General features: G+C 39.7%; 1 protein-coding gene across 1 annotated transcript; it reads right to left on the bottom strand.

Moving 5' to 3' along the window:
* Window positions 1-2,558: 2,558 nt before the first annotated feature.
* LOC137525997 (up-regulator of cell proliferation-like) lies at window positions 2,559-16,856 on the bottom strand. The gene is made up of 4 exons (XM_068247207.1): window positions 16,818-16,856; window positions 9,585-9,636; window positions 6,146-7,309; window positions 2,559-6,112 (listed from the first exon to the last, which is right to left on the bottom strand). Exons 1-4 carry the CDS (start codon window positions 16,854-16,856, stop codon window positions 2,559-2,561), a joined length of 4,809 nt encoding a protein of 1,602 aa, XP_068103308.1.
* Between the last annotated feature and the right edge of the window lie 204 nt (window positions 16,857-17,060).

Raw genomic sequence — 17,060 nt, 5'->3', positions numbered from 1 at the left:
TAGGAGAGCTTTTAGTCTTAACTGGAAACAAGGTGACCCTCCAACACTGCAATTCTGGAAGAAATTGATTAATAACTCATTGCATTTATACAAAGCTGCTTCTATATTTAGGGGATGCACGGAAAAATTTGACAAGATCTGGAAAATATGGATAACTAACAAGGACACTGCTGTGTAATTTTAACAGCTACCTAGATTATCTTTCATACCCTTCCTTATAATATTATTTATATTCTGCTGCCTCATTATATGCTGCAGTGGTGGGGGGAGGGTTGTGGGGTGGGGATGGGGGATCTGGATGTGCTGTACTGTATGTTCATTGTCTTGTTTGTTCACATTCTTACACCTGCACGTGTTGGGAATGTGGTTTGTTTCTTTTGTTACTTGAGAAAATCAATGAAAAGAAACTTTAAAAAAAATGGCCCTACAGGACAGGATAGGGTGGGCGCAATCAGCCCATACAGTCCACCGCTAAGGCGAGCTGATGAATGGCCGATGTCCTCGGGGAACAGTTCTTCAATTACTACCAGAAGAAAGCTCAGGAGAAAAAGTTAATTGCATATCGACTATTTTGTGAATTTAACCTATAGTGTTTTCAAAAGCAGTAATGTTGTTTTTAGCCATATTTTAAAACAAATTATAAAGGGAACATTGTATTAAATAAAATGTTGAACAACTGATATAACTGTGTCCAGTGCTCTGAAATCTCAAAATTAACCAATAACATTAAAATAAGAAAGACAGACACTTTTAGTTACTTATTATTATAATTTTTAATCAATGTTTATTTTCAAGAAATGAAAGTACTTTTAAGGATTTTAAATTAGCAAGATTATTAGATGTAACATACATTTACTGATTTTAAAATATTTTATTGCTAATCTGAACAGATAGTAATGCAAAAACTAACTTTAAAAGATTGAAAGAGAAAACTTTCCATCCAACAGATACACCTTTTTTACACTTGTTTCCTGATACACTGAAGCCCATATGCAATTCACTTTTTCTCCATAGTTTTCTCCCAGGTGATGCCTTTTAAGCCACCAGAAAGCAAGAAAAGGCTCAAAATAATTTTGGCAGTACTTATTCACCTACTTTTTGGTACTTTCTTTGTTGAAAAGTGCTGGAAAGTTATTTAAAATTGAAGATGAAAAATTATCTCCTAGGAGAAAACTCAAGTGAAAAAGAGAATTGCATATGGCCCTGAGTGTCAGAAAGCAAAACAAAGATATATATACAGTATATATATATATATATATATATATATATATATATATATATATATATATATATATATATATATAGATCAGTAGAAGACACATGGAGCCATATGCAATTAACTTTCTCCTGAGTTTTCTTCTAGTAGATGCATTTTCATATTCAATTTAAATTAACTTTTTAGCACTTTGCAGTGGAAAAAGTAGCAAAAAGAAGGTGAAAATGTACTGTCAAAATTATTTTTAGTATTTTCTTGCTTGCTGATGGTTTAAAAGGTATTTTATTTACAAGATGTGTAAATATCACCTAAGAGAAAACTAAGGTGAAAAAGTGAATTGCATATGGGCCCTGGGCCATATGCAATTCACTTTTTCTCCTGAATTTTTTCCTAGGAGATAATTTTTTATTTTCGATTAAAAATAACTTTTAGCACTTTGCGATGGTAAAAGTACCAACAATTAGGTGAAAAAGTACTACCAAAATTATTGTGAGTATTTGTTTGCTTGCTGATGGTGTAAACGGCATTTTATCTTTTACAAATTGTGAAATTATCACCTAGGAGAAAACTCAGCAGGTGAAAAAGTGAATTGCATATGGGCCATGGACCCATATGCAATTAACCTTTACTTTTGAGTTATCTCCTAGGAGATAATTTTCATATTCTCTTTAAAATAACTTTTGAGCATTTTACAATTGAAAAAGTACTCAGAGTTAGTGGACAAAGTACTATCAAAATTTTGTTAAGTATTTTCTTGCTTGCTAGTGCTTTAAAAGGCATTTTATGAGTGACAAGGGCCCATACGCAATTCATGGGTGATATTTTTCGACTTGACAATATAATGCCTTTTAAACCACCAGCAAGCAAACAAATAATCAAAATAATTTTGATCACACTTTTTCACCTAATTTTTCCCATTGCAAAGTGCTGAAAAGTTATTTTAAATTGAAGATGAAAAACTATCTCCTAGGAGAAAATTCAGGAGAAAAAGTTAATTGCATATGGCCCAAGGTGTGAAAATATTACCTAGGAGAAAACTCAGTAGAAAAAGTGAGTTGCATATGGGCCATAGATTTTTTTTTTTTGTCATTAAAATGCAGTAATTACAATATGACAACAAAAGGATTCTTTTGTGGATGTTTTAAGGTTGTTCACAGCTGAATAGATGAAAACTGCGTGGCTTGGATGGATCATAAATCCAAAATTCAATAGATAAGTTAGTAACAGAAGTGATACAATACTCCCAAGTGCAATTTGAACCCCTTTTTTCTTAATTACAATTGTGTATAAGTGTATTTAAAGAATATAACGGAAGATTTTACCACATATGCTTTTTTAGCTGTCAGCTCATATTAAAAATGTCCTTCAGGCTGCGAAGGGCTTGTATTTTGCTGATCTGCTTCCAGGTTTCCGGAAGTTCTGCAGGTTTTGCCTTATATTTTTCTGCAAACTGGTCATTATACTGCACAAATATGAACCTCCAGTAATCTGAGCTCTCAATACTGGGGTCTGGCTGAATGGCCCATTCTGGATAATATGTACGATACTCTTTGTATGGATGAAATTTCCCCTCTGTGTCTGAATTACTAAATGTACAGTCAGTTACAACATGAGTGGAACAGATGTCAGGAACCAACATTTCACTTTTGTCAAACCTGTATTGTCCCAATCCTTGAGGTCTATGAACAGATGCAAAATGTTTCTTATGTTCTCCTCCACCAGCCTCACATGGGACTTTACAGAATGGACATTGTTTCCCACAGCCAATCACCTTCCTGAACAACTCATCCTGAGGATTCAGTGTCAGCTTGGAAAGTATAGAGTCAATGTCCATCAAATTTAGCTCAGACTGAATCTGTTGTTCTGTGACTGTAAGCTGGAGCTCAACTTCAGATGAAAACTGATCAACATTGCCCAAGTTATGGAACTTGATCACTTTCATCTCATTCTGTGGAATCACCAAGTCTGTCTTTAATTCTCCACAGAATTCTTCTAAAAATACAGACACAGTGTTACTTTTGCAGCAGTTTTCCACCTGAAGAGCGTTTTTTATTTTCTTGAGAGCGGAAGACAGAATTTCCATCTGCAAATCTTGTAAAGTTGATGAGTTTTGATATTTGTTTCTGATGTAAGTTAAAATCCATAGTTTTGTAAAACTCTCATACAAATTGATGAATGTTACATATTTGCTGAATGACATTTCTCCCAGAAGCTCCTCTAAAAGAGTGCTCTGGAAAAAACTTCTACTGCTAAACGTGATATTGTCAGAATCCCCTAAAATGTGATCTACAATTTTCTGCCCCAGATGTTTGAAAATATATTGCATCATTGCCGGTTTCAGGCAGCGGTCACAGAAGAGGACAGCTCTGCTACGACACTCATCCTTTTTCTGGAAGATGCTGAGGAATGTTGACAAATATTGAGGTTTTAACTCCTGTAAGCAAAGGATGGGGTCATTCTCTTGGATAAACTTATCATGCAGCCCTTGAAATGCTTTAGACGCTTTTCCAAAAATTTTAAGCTTGACATGAAGCACAAACTGTGGTGTAAAGCAAAGTTTTTTTACATCTTTACTCAGTAGTTTTGCATTTATCATGTTTAGTAACTCCTTACAGTATATTTCTTCATAATCACCAGAGGAAGCAGCCTTCTCTTTTATGTATTCATCACATAAACTAATGATTGAAGCAGCAAGATTTTCAATCTTTGTATAATAGTCCCGTTGAACAAACACTGAGAGTCTTGAGATTAAGCTCCGTGGATACTCAATATATTTTTTATCCATTGTAAAATGTAGCTCTGCGTACTGATATAAGCCTCTTATCTTGGTTAATGCTTCATTTATCTGAGGTCCTTTAATGCTCATGTCATTTATTAGAAGTTGTAGAATTGACAAATCCACATTACGTCTCTCTAGTTTTTCACATGGCAGATCTAACAAAGTTTTATTCCACATCGATTCAAACTCCTCTATAATTTCCATTTCACTTGCTTCATGTCTGCTCTGTCTGTATCTTTCCAGAAGTTCTGTTATTTTCTCTTCAATCAATGCCTGGGATGTTCTCTGAATGTTCTGAAGTTTAATTTTCCCTTTCTGGATAGAAACAGTCTCGTGGTACCTGCTGAGAGCCTTTCTTTCCAGGTCATTTTTTAGACCCTTTATAGATAATTTGAATTCTTCTCTGTAACGCTCTATGAGGTTGGCATTTTCACAGTTTTCAAAGTACTTTTCTAATGATGCCGTCATTTTGTTTTCTTCCTGCAGCAGAATTACACGCAGTTCATGTGTATCGCTGTCACAGGTTTCTCCACACTGATTTTTAATTTTATTATCCATTCTAATGACCCAGTTGTGAATCTCTCTACAGAAATCCCATTCCCATAAAGAGTACTGTGCAGACAATTTATTATAGGCTTTGGCCACCAGGCTGTTTCTAAAGCTGAAGATGAAGTTCTCGTATTTCACAGATTTCCACAAACTCTCTATCCATATGATAAAAGAAGAAATATTTGATGTTTTATTGCTAGATTTTTGAGCTTCCATACATTTAAACAAATACATTTTTAGGTCTTGCACATGTGAATTATAACCACGATTTACTGGAGCCATTGGTGGGTCTCCCTGCCACAGACCTGGTATGTACCAGTTGTCTTTCTCAAGGTCATAGTCCATCACATCTGTGAATTTGGAGATCCCATCTTTTTTCTCCATTTTGGCAGCCACATCTATCATACTATTTAACTGGTCTTCAAGTTGTTTCCTGCCTCTAATATTTTGATCGTGGGCAGATACATCACTGACATTCTGATGTACAAACTGACAGTTAGGCTTCTTCCCAATCTCATCCATTCTAAGAAAAGCATGGACCACAATTTGTAAAATGTCTCTCATTTCTATTGTATTTTCCATGGACAGATTGACTATGGTGATGTCACTCAACCCAACCACTAGTGTGGCCAGCTCATTGTCATGTTCATAGCTTTCCTCCAGGGAAGCCAACTCGGGAGCTTTCAGCCCTTCAGTGTCAAGTACCAGGATAAATTGACAACCAAGCTGCTCCTGGAAGTTTTCTTTCACTTTAAGTAAAGTCATGAAGGCTCCTCGTGTGCATCTCCCACTGGCCACCGGGAACTGTAATCCAAACATGGTGTTCAGTAGTGTGGATTTGCCTGTACTCTGCACTCCCAGCACAGTTATTATTCTCATTCTGCATTTTCTGCCTGTTTTACTGTCCAGTTCAGACAAGACATCAGTTATCCACTGCAGGGGGATATTTGATACATCTCCATCTATCAGCTCTAATGGGAACCCATCCAACAGTAGATCAGCTGCAATTCCAGGAAGCTTTGCCCATTTTTTCTGGTGTTCTTCAATCAGTTGTTGTTTTATCATAGAACATTCAGCCTCATAAAACTGCCCCAGTTCACGTAAGAAATGTTCTATTCCTAACGAATTGTCACAGATTTCCTTATCTAAGTCCTGTAGTTCTTTTTTTACTTTTACCTTCTGGTTACATTTCTCTTTGTAAGCGATTTGCAGTTTAGGTAAACTCTGTCTAGCAATTGCATCCAGATTAAATTTCATCCATTTCAGAAAGTACTGTCTCTCTTTACCAGACAAATTAGCAAGAGCATCAATAAATAGTTTCATACCCTTTGGCACTTGATGCCGATATTGCTTGGCATGAAGGGAATTGCATTGCTCTAGGAGATGGGACTGATGCGTTTCTGCATTTTTCTCTCCTCGTGTTTTCATCCTGCAGTGCTCTTTTTCTATTTTAGACAACTGTTTCCAAAGCTCTCCTTGTAATTCCATCGTTTTTCTTTTATACTCAGCAACATTGCTTATTTCTTTGGTGATTCTATCTGCATGCTGTCTTGCTTTCTGGCATTCCTCTGCATGTTCATCAGTCACAAAATAATGCCCACTAAATCCTTTTGGTATATCTGTCATACTTACATTTTTGCAGTGGCTCTTTAGAATTATTTCATTTTTTGAGGAGCTCTTTGGCATTGTTACATTTTCAGAGCAGTTCTCAAGAATGTGTTGAATTTGTGTTTGGATTTTCTTAGTAATTCCTGCTTCATTCTCATCTTTTGACTTCAGGATAACATTTGATTTATCAAGTCTGAGTATTTGGAAAAGATTTCGCAGATTTGCTTTAGTCCCTTCTGAAATATCTTTATCAGCAGCAGAACTAATGATACAATAAAAATTGGTTTTACTTTGACTGCACATTGACAACATTTCAACTTGCCTCTCATCAATTGTTTCAATGAATATAAGAATGGCTGATGAGACCTGGGTAAGAAACATGAACTGGTCCCAGTTGGACTCCAGGTCTCCACGTAGGTTGGTCACTGCAAATGGTTCCTTAAAAGCATCACATTTACCTGAAGGAAAATACCAGGAAACTTCCACAAGCCCTTCAGATATTTTCCTTTTAGTGTTAGCGCCATCCATGTTGTCATGTATGAAGAAGTTATGCTGCTGTGCTGGATTAATAACTTGATTAAGTATTTTAGACTTGGATTTTTTTTTCTCTCCCAGTCTTACAAAAGAAATGAATGGCATGGAGATATTTACCACACTTTCCTCTCTGAACCCATTAATATTGATTAGACTTTCAGGTCTCCACCTCTTCACTATATCTCTCATTGCCCAGAGCATGAAGGTGCAGTGTGACCTGTCACCAGCAGGCAGCAGCAGAGGGACAGCAAACTGACACATGGCCATGTTGGTTAGTATCAATTGTTGCAGTAAACTGTCTGAACAATGCAGGAGAGCACACAGGACATCTAGAGGGTGGATGGAACATACATTTTTTACAGTCTGGAAGATATCAAAAAAGTCATTGTTATTACTGGTCTCTGTGTCAGCTTGATCTGCATCAACGACAGTGCTTCTTGCAAAAATGTCTAGAGCCATTATCTTCTTTAGCATACACCAAAATAAATTGTTTTTCTTCACTGGTTTATTGTCTTTAACATTTTCTGGTCCAGTTTCTAGAATATCTTTCAAAGTCAGCTTGTTAACAACATATTTCTCTATATTTAGTTGTGCAAAGAGATCAGTAATATCCTCTTCATTGACTAGAAAGAAAAAATATCAGTATTAAAGTTAGTTTCTGTAAAGGTAAAATATAGGCATCAATGACAAGTATAGGTAAGGTTCACATGAGATTCATCTGTATTAATAACTTCATTAAGCATTATAATCTTGAGATTAGGAATGTGGTGTGGATAACCATGAGAGCTGTGTTATGGTCAGAGAGTAATGATATGTGCATTGTGATGGTATACAGGACATGGTAGCCATTTTAACTCTTATCTTATGTGGAAGTAATCTTGTGTGACCATATGTAGAAACCATCTTGTTGACATTTGAAATGCGTGCTGTATTTGCATCTCTTTTAACCATTTCAGCCCGCACGCATTTTCCACCTTATGGACGAGAGGAATTTTCCCCTTTCAGCACTTCTCCCTTTCATTCCTCAATAACTTTATCACTACTTATCACAAAGAAATGATCTATACCTTGTTTTTTTCTACCACCAATTAGACTTTCTTTGTATGGTACATTATGTTAAAAAATTATTTTATTCTAAATGCATTTTGACAGGCATAATACAAAAAAAAAAAAATGGAAAAAATCATTATTTCTCAGTTTTCAGCCATTATAGTTTTAAAATAATTCACGATACCATAATTAAAATCCACACATTTTATTTGGCCATTTGTCCCGGTCATTGCAACATTAAAATTATATCCCTAGTATAATGTATGCTGACAGTATTTTATTTGTAAATAAAGGGGCATTTTTTCAGTTTTACATCCATCACTAATTTTTAGCCCATTATTTAATAATAAGATGCCCTCTTGACATAGATATTATTATAATTTTTTTCCCTAAAGTCAGTAGGTGTATTTTACTATTTGGCCACAAGATGTCCCCGCTGAGCAAAATGCTATGTAGTGTACAAGTTTTTGATTCAATGTATTGCTACATTGTAACTAGAGGAAGTGACATAAGGTTTCACTGGAAACCTGCGATCACTATGCCGGTAGGGAGATTATGAATGGGAACATTGTTCCCATTCATAAATGTAATGATCGGGTGGCGGAAACCGTTGGAAATGACGGTGGGAGATAGAGCAGCGGCTCTATGTGAGAAAAAAAATGTGTTTATTCTGAGCGGTAATGTACGGATTGGCACAGGGGACTTTTGTCCTCTGCAGCCAATTTCCCCCTGCACCAGCCTGCTCCCGGTAACAGCGCGATCACGGGCATTTGCCTGCACGATCGCCTGCAAACCCCCAAACTGCAGGGACATGACTATTGCGTTCCTGTGGCTCTAGCTGTTGCCGCTGCGGACGTGAAGCTCACATCCACGTGGCATAAATGCTTCAAATTTGCTGTAGACATTTAAATATATCACCTAGCCTGCAACCCATTCATTAACTTCACCTAACACTAAGAGACAGTGTGTAGAATAAGAAAATTAATATGCTGTCTAATACGTTGGGTTGCAGAAAGCTGTCTGATGTGTGCTCTAGTTACCAAATATATATGATTCCATAATTTCAAAGTATTTCCACAGGAAATTGTTTTTCTAGCCTAGAGCAATGATTCAAGCCAAAAAATTGATGCTCATAATATGAGAAAGTGTATTTCTCTGGAGATTGCGATATGCAAGGAATACCCTGATCTATGGTCAAAATTGCGCACCGGGAATTAGACCTTACACTGGGTAAAGATTTGATTTCTGTTTTATCCCCTTTTATTTTATAAGCAAATATCTTGTTGTGTGTCTTTGTCATTCTTACTTTTGTTTTTGTAAATATTATTTGTATATATTCTTTTTGCATGTGTTCCACCTTTTTGGAATATTAAATCTTTATTAAATAAGTACTCTTCTGTGTACTAACAAGAGAATTAACATCTTCTATGGAGAGACTACAGTGTATCATGTTACAGATCAGTGCCATATTATATGCTCAGTTGTTTTCATTGCTACCCGTGTGAGATTGCATTGTGTGTGTGATGTTCCCGTAGTTTGACCTAAAGCCCGTGGCTGACTGAAGTCCAGCCCCAGTGCGTGCAGCTCGACAGCAGTGCATGAAATAGTCATAATTGCCAGACAGGGACAGATCTCCTTCGGTACAGGAATCTGTGTGTGTATGATGTCTAGCAGATTCGTTTGCAGACAATGGCTAGTGGTGGCTAGAGTCTTGCAAGGTGTGGTTGAGGGGGGAAGCCCTGTTTTATCTTAACCTCCCTGGCGGTGCATTTCTGTCTGGAATTATGAATCTAAAAGTGGTACATTTTTTTCAAAAATGTCAGGCTTCCAATTCAAGTCATAACTTACCAAAATACGTCAGAAAAAAAGCCTGGTAGAAATTCTGCATATAAGTAAAAGACTAGAACACAAATTTGTTGAATTAGTTAAATTTATCATTAAACTTAAAAAATTGTGAAACTGTACAAATAAGGCTGACAGAGAGTAGTCAAAATCCAGGCAGAGGTTGGGGCAGGCGACAGGCAGAGAGTAGTGAAAATCCAGTCAGAGGACAGTGCAGAGAGTAGTGAAAATACAGGCAGTGGTTGGTGCAGGTGCAGACATAAAGCAGTCAAAATCCAAGCAGAGGTTGGTGCAGGCGGCAGACAGAGAGTAGTCAAAATCCAAGCAAAGGTTGATGCAGGCAGCAGGCAGAGAGTAGTCAAAATCCAGACAGACATCGGTGCAGGCGGCAGGCTGAGAGTACTCAAAATCCAGGCAGAGGTTGGTGCAGGTGCAGACAGAAAGTAGTCAAAATCCAGGCAGAGGTCGGTGCAGGCAACAGGCAGAGAGTAGTCAAAATCCAGGCAGAGGTCGGTACAGGTGGCAGGCAAGAGGGTAGTCAAAATCCAGGCAAAATTTGGTAACAGTAAGGCAGAACCACTTAGCTCAGAAGCATTTGGGCTCCAAATGGCTATATTGATTTCAGCCATTCTGTTATTGCAGGGTTCTTAAACTTGACACAGTTGATTACTGGATGACTGGGATTAATATTCAGGAAAGTGGGTGGAGCTCGCAACAGCCAATCAAGATTCACCTATTGATTTTCAAGGGGAATATTTACATTGCTGCCATTCTTCTACTCTTAATGGCAGAGTCCTCAAATCTGGTACAGTCAGTCACTGGGAGAATGGGATTTAAATTCTGAAAAGGGGGCGGGTCAAAAACAGCCAAATAAGATTTGTTAAAATTTCAATGGGAAAATGCAAATTATCAATGCCAAGGACCTCAAAGCTCATAAACTTGGTCATTGAGTGACTGTATGTTAGAAACAGTGGGCAGCGCCAAAAACAACTAACTTTAAAAAAGACAAAGACAAACACTTATGTTGCGCTTTTCTCCTGGCGGACTCAAAGCGCCAGAACTACAGCCACTAGAAAGCACTCTATAGGCAGTAACAGTGTTAGGGAGACTTGCCTAAGGTCTCCTGCTGAATAGGTGCTGGCTTACTGAACAGGCAGAGACAAGATTCAAACCCTGGTCTCCTGTGTCAGAGGCAGAGCCCTTAACCATTTAAAATGGGAAAATATAAACTGCAGCCATTCTTACACTGGCAGGGTTCTCAAACTTGACACAGTTGGTCACTGGGTGACTGGGATTAATATTCAGAAAAGTGAGTGGAGCCTACAACAGTCGATCAAAATGTACCTGTTGATTTTCAAGCGGAATATTAAAACAGCTGCCATTCTTACACTGTTAATGGCAGAGGCCTCAAACCTGCTACAGTCAGTCATTAAGTGACTGGGGTTCAAATTCACTAAAGGGGTGGAGCCACAAACAGCCAATCAGATTTCTTTTCTGGATAAACTGCTTCCATTCACACAATTTTGATGCCAGGAACCCGAACGCTCACAAACTTGGTCATTGAGTGTTTCTGTGTTAGGGTTAGAAAAAGTGGTCAGAGCCAACAGCAGCCAAATACATACCCGGGCCATCAGCTAAGATATATATATATATATATATATATATATATATATATATATATATACTGTATATACAGTGCACATTTCTATGTTTTCCTTCTGCCATGTGCAAAAATGTATGTCCACTTTAAATATTTGTGCTGCCCCGATGACGTCACGCCACCACCCCTGCTCAGCAGCACTGATTGGCTGGCGGGTCCCCGGAAGAAGAGCAGGGATATGGGGAACCTGGCCACTGGAGGAAGCGGCAGACAGCCAGGGAGATAGGCTGGAGTCCCACTGCACAGCGCCGATCGTGTGCGGCACTCCCATATCACCAGGAAATCAGGTATTTGCTTACCCCAAGCTGAGGTTGGGATTACCTCTCCGGGCTGTTTTTTGGGTATAAGGCACTGATACCTGATGAAGTTAGTTAGTCCACTAAAATAATTGTTTATGTACCAAATAAATATCTGACCAAATATTGGTTGTCCTGTAGCTAACTATCCATACCAACACTTCTTTTTAATACATATTTAATTTGTACATAAATATGAAAGCTATACAGTGTGAGTTATTGTCAGGGTTAGTGTACAAATTTAATGCACATCCCAGGCACTATAGTGGATTTTGTATTGACTTCACACATATAACTTTTAAACTGAGCTAGTTGCAAGGAAGACTGTGAACAGTGATGCCTCTAATACCGATGTCAAGCCTGACTTTAGTCTATAACGAACATATGTCATATTCATTATCTTAAGTCATGTCTGTTATATGCATTAGACTTAAACATTACCATCTTCCTGTGGATTTCCCTGTTCTGCCAAATTGTAATGGTCTCTGGATAAATTCAGGTTTTTTGCATATATATCTGCCAGAGTGCTGTAGATTGCATATGCTCAGTGCAGTGTAACTGGGTGCCGCTGGGTGCACACAAAGCAGAAGAAAGGAAACCCACCATAGAGTAGACACACCCAATACAGTGACCACAATATACAAATGTGTAAACTGTTTTATGCAAGTATAGGTTAGAAAAACATAGAACACACACTTATATCAAAACAAAAACACCAAAGGATACATCAACGGAACTTCTGCTAGCCAGAATGGTAGATGTGTAGCCTTAACATGCTACAGCACCTGTGGTGTCCCATACAAGATCTGGATCTCTGGGGAAGTTATTAAAGGGACACTTAAGTCAAACAAAAAAAAAGAGTTTTACTCACCTGGGGCTTCCAATAGCCCCCTGCAGCTGTCCGGTGCCCTCGCCGTCTCCCTCCGATCCTCCTGTCCCCGCCAGCAGCCACTTCCTGTTTCGGTGACAGGAGCTGACAGGCTGGGGACGCGAGTGATTCTTCGCGTTCCTGGCCACAATAGCACCATCTATGCTGCTATAGCATATATCATATACCATATAGCAGCATAGAGGGTGCTAATGTGTCTGGGAACGCGAAGAATCACTCGCGTCCCCAGCCTGTCAGCTCCTGTCACCGAAACAGGAAGTGGTTGCCAGCGGGGCCAGGAGGATTGGAGGGAGGCGGCGAGGGCACCGGACAGCTGCAGGGGGCTATTGGAAGCCCTAGGTGAGTAAAACTCATTTTTTTTGTTTGACTTAAGTGTCCCTTTAAGAGAAAATGAAGGGTATAATGCAAATATCAATATTCTCTGTATAGAGAGGGTGGGTGAAAAAAAGAAGAGAGCTGTGCAACAAAGATAATGTTAGTACTGTACATCAGTAACACATACTGTGTAAAAAAGCATGAAAGTCACACAGCTGTTAAAAAGAAGAATAATCTTAATAGTTCAATATCCAGAAGTGATCTAAATCTGTATATGCTGAGAGGTAATGCAAGTGGTACAACATACAGTTAAGCAAGGATGGACATGTCACCTAAATGATTAACTATACCAATCCTCAAAGAAGTGGAGGGGTAATGCGAAAAGCAAGTGTAAGCTCCAAAGCACTCTATGCATGAAGCAGGAACAAAGGGTTAGTGCTGCTCGAATATCCCTTATTAAAATCCGGATCCGATTCACGTGGCACTTGCCATGTGACACTTAGCAAGTGCCATGTGACACGTGCCAAGTGCCACGTGACACATGGCAAGTGACACGTGCCAAGTGCCGAGTGACAGTGACAGCAGAGGAGAAGACACTAGTGCACACTAACTGTCACACTGGCACTGCTCACAGCACAGCAGTTCTGTAGAAAGCTAACACAGTAGTACTACTACTCTAACAACTACTAGCACTGACTGCAGTACTACAGTACTAACTACACAATAACACAGTAATCCTATCCCCTAATCCCTAACCTAACCTATACCTAAGGCTAATAGCTGGGCTGCAGGCAGCAGCTGGCCTGGTCTGTGCACAGCACACACACAGACACATAGCAGCTGCCTGCAGCACACACTCTGTCACACAAACGACATCAAGCTAATTAATGATTTAACAATAGTGTAGTGATAGTAGTGAAGGGGTTAATCACTGAACAGCTTATCACTGTGTACAGCCCTTGCTAGGCCCAGTAGCACTGGAGTACACACTCTGACTGTAACACTATGACATCAATCAAGCTAATTAACAATTTAACAATAGTGTAGTGATAGTGAAGGGGTTAATCACTGAACAGCTTTAGGTTCCTAACTGTGTACAGCCCTTGCTAGGCCTCCAGCACTGGAGCAAGTCTCTCAGTGAGCATTCAGCAAGGTAATACGATATGTATCATCATGGCAGCCCTCCTTATTATACAGGGGGGCTGGGCAGTATTCCTTTCTGTGATTGGGTGCCAGGGCTTCTGCTGGGAGCCCTGTGATTGGCTCCAGGACGTCACCTCCTTACTTACAGTATTTCGGATCCGGAAATCCGCAATATCCGCAGATATCCGCGTTATGCGCCCAAATATCTGCAGATAGCTAATCTGAATCGTATAGCGGAAAAAAGTTCAGATATCCGGGTTACCCGGATATCCGGAATCCTGATGAGCAGCACTGCAAAGGGTGCGGGAGCCCTTTCATAAAAAAACATCACCACCATAGGTGCCTCTTATAAAAGCCATGGTTAGCAGCAAAGAATGGAAATTTGGGTTCATGGTGGTGGCCATTTTTCTGGCCCCAGGACCTAGGATTCCATCTGGTGATATTATTTCAAATTATTGCTGCTAATCGGGCACCTCAAGGTGCCGCAATTTACCTTGGTTGTAGAAAATCGTGGCTACGTGGTAGAGGGGGCAGTAAAGGTTTAGGGGGGAGTTATTGTTAGGTGCCACTGGGGGTTTAGGGTTAGGCATCACCAGGTGGGGTCTTAGGGTAAGGCAGTGGTAGAGGGAGGGTTCTTTGTGACAGTAGGGTTAGGTTTAGCCATAGTGAATTTTTTTTTTTTTGTCCAGCAGGGGTCAGTATACCACCATTGTGATACCCCACATCACACATATACACACATCCGTGCTTTTTTTCTTTTGTTTTCTATTTTGTACATTTCACCTTTGCATAACAAATCCTTCCCTTTATTTATCCTCATGGTGAAAGTATTATAGACCTGGGCTTCATTAGAAGCCCATACTTTACTTTTTACAAATAAAGGGCAAGATGCCCTGGAGCAATATGGCCACAAAGGTACTTCCTCTTTTGTCACATCCAATCAACAACACTCCCCCATTCTGGAGGGAAACCACCACACCGCCCCACTCCCTGATTGGACAGGAGGCGTGGCTATCACACTATTTAATCCACAGTTTTTGGACACCTTGGCACTGAGGCACCAGGTGTTACCCGGACCTTTTACTGGTAAGTGCTTGACTAATCTTTGTGTAATTCATTTCTGCGTATCTTACTATTCACACCATTATCCACCTAGACCTGTTTTATGCTCAGGTCCATTTTAGATTACTTTGTATTGATCAGCTTCCCCCCCCCCCCTCATCCCTATCACCACCATATAAGCTCTACTCCCAAGCCCCCCCCCCTCCCCCCTTGTTTCACAAACATTTTTTGGCCATACCATTATGTTTGATGCATACGTTTGCAACTATTTTCATACTGTTTGCACATACAAATAACCATTAGTCACTAAACCCCCACAAACACCCCCCCCCGATTACCTTTTGTTCCCCCCCCCCCCCCCCACACACACACACTTCCACCACCACCCATACCCACAGACACACCATGCATACATGCATATGTTTCTATCTACATTACACAATACACTAATATGGTACGCCTATGTTTATTTGCTATATTATTTACTATATCTTTATACAGTGATTTGGTTCTGATGTACACCTACTTTTGCCTGTGTCCCTAGTTGTATGCTCCTATGTTATATTGCCTGAGGAAGCAAGTTTACACCTGTGAAACGCGTTGCAACCCTCTGGAGTATGCCAATAAAATGTATTTAGATTTGAACTGACAGTTTATAGTGTCTGTTTACAGGAGGGAAGTCCACCGCTGCCTCCAAAGCACTTTTAAACGTTTTATTACCTGTTTTTATCCTGCTGGCGCCTCTGTTCTTTCTACATAATATTAATTATCCACCCTTGGTGGAGGGGGATACCCCTTTTTTCCTGTCTACAGAGAGCGACTTCTTATTCCTGAGTGGGGACAGGATAATCTCCTCACCTGCCTATACAGTGGTTGCCTGGAGGTAACCCTGTCTTGTGAGTATATATATTGTACTCTTTACATACAGTGGTTTGCAAAAGTATTCGGCCCCCTTGAAGTTTTCCACATTTGCCACAAACATGAATCAATTTTATTGGAATTCCACATGAAAGACCAATACAAAGTGGTGTACACGTGAGAAGTGGAACGACAATCATACATGTTTCCAAACATTTTTTACAAATCAATAACTGCAAAGTGGGGTGTGTGTAATTATTCAGCCCCCTGAGTCAACACTTTGTAGAACCACCTTTTGCTGCAATTACAGCTGCCAGTCTTTTAGGGTATGTCTCTACCAGCTTTGCACATCTAGAGACTGAAATCTTTGCTCATTCTTCTTTGCAGAAGAGCTCCAGCTCAGTCAGATTAGATGGACAGAGTTTGTGAACAGCAATTTTCAGATCTTGCCACAGATTCTCGATTGGAATTAGATCTGGACTTTGACTGGGCCATTCTGACACATGAATATGTTTTGTTTTAAACCATTCCATTGTTGCCCTGGCTTTATGTTTAGGGCCATTGTCCTGCTGGAAGGTGAACCTCCGCCCCAGTCTCAAGTCTTTTGCAGACTGCAAGAGGTTTTCTTCCAAGATTGCCCTGTATTTGGCTCCATCCATCTTCCCATAAACTCTGACCAGCTTCCCTGTCCCTGCTGAAGAGAAGCACCCCCAGAGCATGATGCTGCCACCACCATATTTGACATTGGAGATGGTGCATTCTGAGTGATGTGCAGTGTTAGTTTTCCGCCACACATAGCGTTTTGCATTTTGGCCAAAAAGTTGCATTTTGGTCTCATCTGATCAGAGCACCTTCTTCCACATGTTTGCTGTGTCCCCCACATGGCTTGTGGCAAATTGCAAACAGGACTTCTTATGCTTTTCGGTTAACAATGGCTTTCTTCTTGCCACTCTTCCATAAAGGCCAACTTTGTGCAGTGCACAACTAATAGTTGTCCTATGGACAGATTCCCCCACCTGAGCTGTAGATCTCTGCAGCTCATCCAGAGTCTCCATGGGCCTTATGACTGCATTTCTGATCAGCGCTCTCCTTGTTCGGCCTGTGAGTTTAGCTAGATGGCCTTGTCTTGGTAGGTTTACAGTTGTGCCATACTCCTTCCATTTCTGAATGATCGCTTGAACAGTGCTCCGTGGGATGTTCAAGGCTTTGGAAATCTTTTTGTAGCATAAGCCTGCTTTAAATTTCTCAATAACTTTATC

This window comes from Hyperolius riggenbachi, chromosome 7, assembly GCF_040937935.1.
Source record: "Hyperolius riggenbachi isolate aHypRig1 chromosome 7, aHypRig1.pri, whole genome shotgun sequence".
Taxonomy (NCBI): domain Eukaryota; kingdom Metazoa; phylum Chordata; class Amphibia; order Anura; family Hyperoliidae; genus Hyperolius; species Hyperolius riggenbachi.
Note: the sequence above shows the minus strand (reverse complement) of the source record. Positions and strands in the feature narration are given on the sequence as shown.